This window comes from Pogonomyrmex barbatus, unplaced genomic scaffold, assembly GCF_055798465.1.
Source record: "Pogonomyrmex barbatus isolate J1 unplaced genomic scaffold, ASM5579846v1 scaffold13, whole genome shotgun sequence".
Lineage (NCBI taxonomy): Eukaryota > Metazoa > Arthropoda > Insecta > Hymenoptera > Formicidae > Pogonomyrmex > Pogonomyrmex barbatus.
The window spans coordinates 1,400,329-1,407,711 of record NW_028297109.1 but is presented as its reverse complement, the minus strand read 5'-3'; the positions used below and the strand labels follow the sequence as shown (position 1 = coordinate 1,407,711).

Here is a 7,383-nt window from a genome sequence, read left to right as displayed (position 1 = left end):
GTTACAAAAAAGAGGAACATCAATCTTTCCAGAAACTGCAAAAGTAAAAAACATGATTAGTGTTACCAATTAGCTTTATAAAATAAAATGAAAGTAATATGAAATTGTATTGTTCCGTTTTATATTTAGAACTGTTAACATAGAGAGTTAAGATAAATGTTTTCAGGGAACTTACGAGTATGGCGGTCAATTGGTAAATGGTGCACGCGTGTTAAGATTATCTTGTAGAATATCTTTAGAGAGCAATGCTAGTCTCTTTTTAAATTACGACAGGCTTGGCGGCAGTTCCGTCTGTTAGTCAAGAACAATTAACGAGGTTACGAGTATGCGCTGTCTTTCACAGGAATGTCGAAGATGTAAATTAATATCAACTGAATATATAAATTACCAAAGATACTTAGGCTGCTAGTGTTCTTGGATAAAACAATTATTATTTTGTATATTATTTACTTATTTACCTATTTTTTCTTATAAATTTATTTAAAGCATTTTATTTAAAGCACTGTGCTGGATTGCAAAATTTAATGGGAACAGTAACAACACTATTACATTCGGCAAAAGACGAAGATATAGCAGCGAAAACGCATGTCAGAGAAAACATAAGAGATATCCTTGATAATCGAGAAAAACTTTTACTGGAAGTTGGTCGAATGGTAAGATTGGGTCGCCTTCTCAAGACGAGATTGAAGGAACCTCTTTATCAGCAATCGTAAGTATAATAAGGAATGTTTATACAATATCAATATAATTATAATATTAATAATTAGAGCATTAATTACTGTTCTTAATTTAAAGATCAAAAATATAAAAATTTTATAGATTAATAGTTTGACTTACTTAATTACAAGAAAAATAAGACACATAATTGTTCAAAGATTGATAAAAAAAGTGTATAAAAATATTTTAAGAATACGCTAGTAACTATAAACTAGTAACTATAAACTAGGATAAAAAATAAAAATTCACTTTTTCTATTCTTATAAATCATAATTCGAGAAGAAGAGAGTAAGTGAATGGAGGAGGCTAGGTAAATATAATAATTCTGTGAGTGTGGTGTAATACGCTGTGGTGTAGAACGCCTGCGTGTTTAATAAAGACGGTGTGTCAGTCCATGACTGGCTTTCGTCGAGATAGCTTCTGTAATCTAAAAACGGTGCATGTAAGTCAGTTGCAATAAAAAACTCCATATTATGAAAAATTCCATAGTATCACAGTTTTCACTTGATTGAGATACATAAAAATTATTTCTTATTCTATCTTTTTATTAAATTTGTACTTGGTACAATTGTGTGGCTCACGTATGGTGAGTTGATAAACAAGTATCTACTATGAAATTCTTTTATAATAAAATAATTCTTCTATAAAAAAATATCATTTGGTTTTTTTTTAAAATTTGTACTTTATAATAAAATTGCTTTATAAATTTCATTGATTCACTGAATAGTTACGTTATCAAAAATTGTTACAACAGTCATGAATAACATAACAACAAAATATCGTGATCTATAATTCTTTGGCTTTGTTCCACGTCTTAACTAAAACTCAACTGGTAATGCGAATCTTGCTTCGATAATATTTTGGCGGACTGGCTTGCGTCACGAAAAATCATCAACCGCGTTGCATCATAAAAACTATTTTTGGCACATTCATTACAGTAATAAAAAGAAAGAAAAAGCATTCTATAAAAAATTGTAATGTCTTCAAAAATTATTTTAAATAAAAATCTATCTTTGAGATTCTTGAAATTTAGCAATAAAGTATGACGCTTGCGAGCGTGCTCGCAAGCGAGTGTGCTCTACAAAATTAGAACTTTGTCCCAAATTGTGAAGGCCATGTGGCGCGGTGCGATGTACTGCCAATGCACTGTCAATTATTAATTATGTAATCCATTAATTTAATGTTCTCTAACGATATTTCGCATTTTTCATTTTGTACTTCTCCTTAATTATTCTCTGATCATGGCAATTAAATCGCAATTATGGAGAAAATCATGTATAGAAAAGAAAAAGAAAAGAAAAAAAAAGATTGAAATATTGATACTTGCGATAATATGATAAAATGGCTTACATATACAACGTTTGTACAATTATTTATTATCTTTTATTATTGTTTTGGGCAAAACAACAATAAAAGATAATTGTTGTTTTCAATAATTATTTTGTAACAAAACAATTATAAAATATAATATAAAACAATTATAAATATAAATATAAAGTAACAGAAAATAACTGTTACTATATGCAAAGATGGAACTCATTGAAAAAATGGACGTTGAATAATCTTTAAAAATTTCCACTACAAAAAGTAAACATCTATTTATGAGATATTAATTTATGAGATATTATACATGATATTAATTTAACAAATTTAGAATTTAATTTTTCTTTTTTCTTTTTCCAGAATGTCTGAAACCGAGGATGCTTCGATCCTTGGCAGTAATTTGACAGCTGTGGAAGCTATCTCGATGAGATTAGCGGAAGTTACACGTCTCGCGGAAAAATTGGATGCGAGATTATGCGAAGCTGGAGCTAAAACTCGACCAATATCTATTCCTACCGTTGTAACGTCCTGCGCTTCATCATTGCTCTCAATGTCTGCTATGTCACCGTCAAGCGCGCTCACCCGTGCAGCTTCTATTACGACTGCATCAACATCGAATATAACAGAGTTAGACGCATCTGCTCAAATGCAGCCAGTGTCTTCAGAAACAATGTCCACAAGAATCAAATCTGATACAATTAAATCCACTACTTCTACGGCAGACAAATCCAGCAAGAATGCACTTCATACCCTTCCGTATTCCAAGGAGAATATCGATACGTCACATAAGGACTTTAATACCAAGGTATATGAATGTTTTTTAATATCGATTTTCATGTTCAGACTTTCTTCTTTTCTTTCTTTCTTTTAGATTAAAGAAATTTAAAATATTTCTTAAAATATTTATATCTATACCATATACCTTCTTTTATTTCTATAGGAACTTCTCGAGAATTCTCATAGCGAAAATGTGGCAGGAGAATATGGGGAGGGTTATACAACAGCGACTGAATGTTCAACAACTCCACCTCCGCGTTCCAGAAGTGGATCTTTCGTAACATCGCCAGAATGTGAAGATCTTTCTAAAATTGCACCTGTGATGACTTGCTTTGATTCCATTTGGTACCTACGCGAATATTCAGTTACTTTTAAGTATCAAATAAGACGTTAGATTATATTGATTAAAGTAATTAAAAGTAAAGATATTAATTAAAAGTAATGTAATGTTTTCAACACATTGCAATAAAATCTTTCATTAATATTGTAATATTTATAGGTGGGACACGGAAACTTCTAAACTGGCAACTACCACACCTCTTATGTCTACTCTGAGCAATGAAAATCAGAAATTTGCTGAAACAACATTAAATATTTCTACCATTAGCGAAGTAAAACCAACAACACGAATTGAAACGATGGACAAAATCACTAATGTATGTCGTATAATTTAATAAGTATAAATACTTATTAAAAAAGATGTGTGTGTGTGTGTGTGTGTGTGTGTGTGTGTGTGTGTGTGTGTGTGTGTGTGAGTGCGTGCACATAAAAATTAATCTTTAAAAATTTATTATTTCAATTTTCTAATTTCCTAATTTTATATTATATTATTAAGCAGCACGATTTCGAAATTTTTTCTTTTAACTGGAAAAAACTAATATTAAAAATTAACATTATTATTATTTGTTATTTTTGCGACTATCATAAAACTTATTATATACCCTTATCAGATGTTATATGATTTTGTTATAGGAAAAATCAAACAGAATTGTAAAAGAAGTTATTGAGACAACTGTTTTGCGCGTATCGCATGATATTCGATTAGACGTAGCCTCTTACAAGGTAGTATCAAATACCATGCAAAATCATCGGCAAGATATCAATGTAAAAGATATCCAAAATGTGGAATCAGGGCTAGAAACAGAATCGTGTGAAAAAGCAGACACTCGCCAACATCTTAATATGTTTCCATTTAGTCAGTATCTTGTAACTTTAATGATTTCTTTACATATAATATATGTACATGTGACGATGATTTTTCAACAAATTCATTATTATATTTATTGTATTTATTTTTATATTATTCATTTCTAATTCATTTTTAACAGAAGAATCTGAAAGTTATATCAACAAAAGTTTGAAAAAGATTCAATCGGATGAAAACATTACATCAAAACTTATGCTAAATAAAAGTGTATGTTCTGATTTGAGAGAGAATGAAGGTGCACTATTATCTTCGCAAGATCTTTCACGACATCACGAGGATAGCGGAATCGAAATGTCGCCGATAAAGAAAGAAAGCGAAGATTTCCTTGAAAGGGCGAGAAAGGTGAGTTTAATGTTTAATCGAGTTGGCAAGAGCAATTGTGTGACAAAACTACTAACTTTGACTATTAAATTTGATCGGCTTCTTTTATTTCAAATTCTTTGTTCTATTTTAACATGGTTACTTGATGGAGTGATTGCATATGTGATAGATGTTTGGATTTTTTATGTATTTAAAATAAATTGATTCTGAAAGTTTATTCCTTTAGTTCATTAAATTCAATAATGGCTATCTACTTAATCTTTACAAAATTATTTGCAGTTTTGATGAAGATGAATTTTATACAAAAGAGAGATTTGATGAGAATAAATGTTAGTATCCATAACGCTATCGATACCAGACATACTTATACACGGACACACACAACTCTAGTTAAATAGAAAAAAAAAGACGTTTATATTTACGAATCATATAATTTATATCGAAGAAATGTTATTTGCCAAAATCGGTGAAAAAATTAGGGACAGCATTGTTACTTGCACACTTGTTACTGCTTTACTGTTTATAACTGATTGCAAATAAACCTTTGATGTAATACGCTATCACAAACTTTTGGCGTGTATCGGTGCATGAGATATGTTATTTTGTTATTTTTATAAATAAATGATATTTAAAACAAAATGGATAATTCTTAACAAGATACCTTACGAGATATATCGAAATATATCGGGCGAGCATCCGTTATATCCAACGACCTTCTTTCTTTTACGACCGCTTTCCACTTTCGTTGCCGCGCTGCTGCGCCGCGCAACTCCGTTCTGTGGCTCGTGCTTGACGAGCGTAGAGCGTAGAGTGCGACGAAGGTAAGCGGGAGGTGGCCGCGACCGGCCGGAGGCTAGCCGGAGGTGCCGTGCCGTGCCGTGCTATGCCGGTTCAGTCTTGGTTCGACTGGTTACTGCAACCGATCGGCTGGTGACGTGATACACTCGTGACATGTGTCACGCGAGTGTTACTGCCGTTGTCGTCGACTTTCATTATTATTAATATTGCCTGAACGCGAATCAAGTTTAGGTGATTGCTATATTGTGCCAAAAGAAGTCATGCTTTAAAAAAATACACATTTCTGTATATTTAATAAGTATAGCTTGGTGCATCGTATGGAAAATATCGAAAATCATGAAAATTCGCAACTTAAATTGAAAAAGAAAAATGAGAAAATTGAAGCAAAGAAGTTTTTTACGTTTTCTTAACTTAAACTACATCAAAAAGACGACGATAAAGACGACCTGTCAAATATCTTCATTAATTCAAAATATAAACAGATCATTTATAATTATGCATTAAATATTGAAAATGTCGCAAATTATTATTAATTGTCTAACATTTATGTTAACCAAAGGAATTTTTGAAAATATAAACAGTCAGTTACAAATTATATGCGAACAATTGAGCAATCCTCTATATCATAATCTTTATTCGATAATAAAATATATAAAAATTTTTTCGCAATATAACATTGAATCTTCTATTGGATCATCACCGATCACACATGGTTTTCACCGTGATGTACTTGTCGTTGAAAGAACGTTACTAGTCAGTCCGGTTTTATTCTACCATTTGTTCGTCCTATAGATGACGTCATCGTTATAAAGATACAGATGTAAAGTATTAATACAATGAGTCAAGGAAGAAAACAGATATTTAGCAGGCATAGATTTTTTAATCAATTGTACCTGATAATTTATAAATTACTAAAGGATGTTAAATTCTCTTCTTGCGTATGAAAAATATTGTAACCTTTGCAAAAATTTAAATCTTTTTATATTTTCTATATAAAAAATTGCTGCAAATTAAAAACAAGTATTAAAAAAATATTTATTTGCAAAAGGAAGTCTTCTCTTGCTTTTAGAGATTTTATTTTAAAGACATATTTTTCGCTTGTTTGTCGCATGGCAGACATAGTCTTTTATGATCGTAATGGCTTATGAAATTTTCTTAGTGGCATCTCTGGCAAGGAGCCAAAAGTAACAATCAGGAAAGTAACTGTGCCAACTAGAAAATATTATTTTTTATCTGTAAAATCTTGAGAATATCGATGAGCTAGATGTTTATTGTGTCGCGTTTTAGATCAACGTACGTCACTGTGGTATATTTAGCACCAAGCATTGAAATCACTGTGTCCGGGTTAAAACGCATGATATCATTACAACGTCGCATAATATCATTTAAATTTTTAGGACCTATATTGTCAATTGCATTGCTCAATTTGTAGCATATATCGGTATCTAGTGAGTATTTTACCATGCAATTGTATTGCGATTACAATTGATAATATGCTTATTTATTTAACACTTAAATACGAAATGAATGTTTCGATTATCGTATGAAAGATAAAACTAACGACGATGATGGATAGTTCCGAGTCGATGGAGGCACATGTGCGTCTCGAAGGATCCATTGAGATGAATTCAGAAATAGTGATGCAGAGAGACCAAGATACATCGCAACAAACTGTCTCCACAACTACTACTATAAGCACCATAGCTGTACAAAGCGGAGAAACGCGTGTAGTAATCGCTTTACTTCAAGTAAGAAACATCGTGTTGCATTATAATCAACAATAATTTATATTTATTGTTATTGTTACAGTTGCCTAATGCAAATAACTTTAATAAATATAATTAGGATATTTAGAAAACACAAATCAAAAATATTCTTGAGACTTAAACCAATAATTCTTAATATTATAAAGGATAATCATTTATTCCGACTTCGTATGTAATATTATGGTGTAGATATTTCGGGATTCAGTTGCTTCGGTCTATAGCTATTTCCGAGTCCTCTCGAAATCGTAAGCGTTTTAGGTATCCGCTGAGCAAAACGAGTCTCCCGAAACTCCACGAAGGATAAATTTAACCGCTAGGTACAGTAACTCCCATTACACACCATCGTGATCAGATAAACCCATCTTACAAACGTTACGTTGGGTTCTAAAGTATTCAGTCAATTTAGGATCACGATCGCACAATTCATATTTAAAAAAAAAGCGCTCTATTATTAATTACAAGTTTAAATCCAAT

At 31.4% G+C, this 7,383-nt stretch overlaps 2 protein-coding genes and 1 long non-coding RNA gene across 3 annotated transcripts in view; 2 read left to right on the top strand and 1 right to left on the bottom strand.

The window, feature by feature from the left end:
* LOC148937540 (SEC14 domain and spectrin repeat-containing protein 1-like) overlaps positions 1-298 on the top strand; it is a 3,576-nt gene extending 3,278 nt beyond the window's left edge. Inside the window, exon 11 of the mRNA XM_089072265.1 lies at positions 167-298. Coding sequence (XP_088928391.1) covers positions 167-298 — 132 coding nt within the window. The remainder of the gene's footprint in view (positions 1-166) is intronic.
* A 226-nt stretch (positions 299-524) lies between these two features.
* sls (sallimus) overlaps positions 525-7,383 on the top strand; it is a 122,000-nt gene continuing 115,141 nt past the window's right edge. Inside the window, exons 1-6 of the mRNA XM_089072201.1 lie at positions 525-709; positions 2,401-2,845; positions 2,981-3,162; positions 3,317-3,473; positions 3,790-4,012; positions 4,146-4,366. Of these exons, the coding sequence (XP_088928327.1) occupies positions 525-709; positions 2,401-2,845; positions 2,981-3,162; positions 3,317-3,473; positions 3,790-4,012; positions 4,146-4,366 (1,413 nt within the window). The remainder of the gene's footprint in view (positions 710-2,400; positions 2,846-2,980; positions 3,163-3,316; positions 3,474-3,789; positions 4,013-4,145; positions 4,367-7,383) is intronic.
* Positions 697-5,475, bottom strand: LOC148937539 (uncharacterized). Its single transcript, XR_016138243.1, has 3 exons — positions 5,007-5,475; positions 2,963-3,166; positions 697-1,144 (listed from the first exon to the last, which is right to left on the bottom strand). It is a non-coding gene; the product is annotated as an uncharacterized LOC148937539 (long non-coding RNA).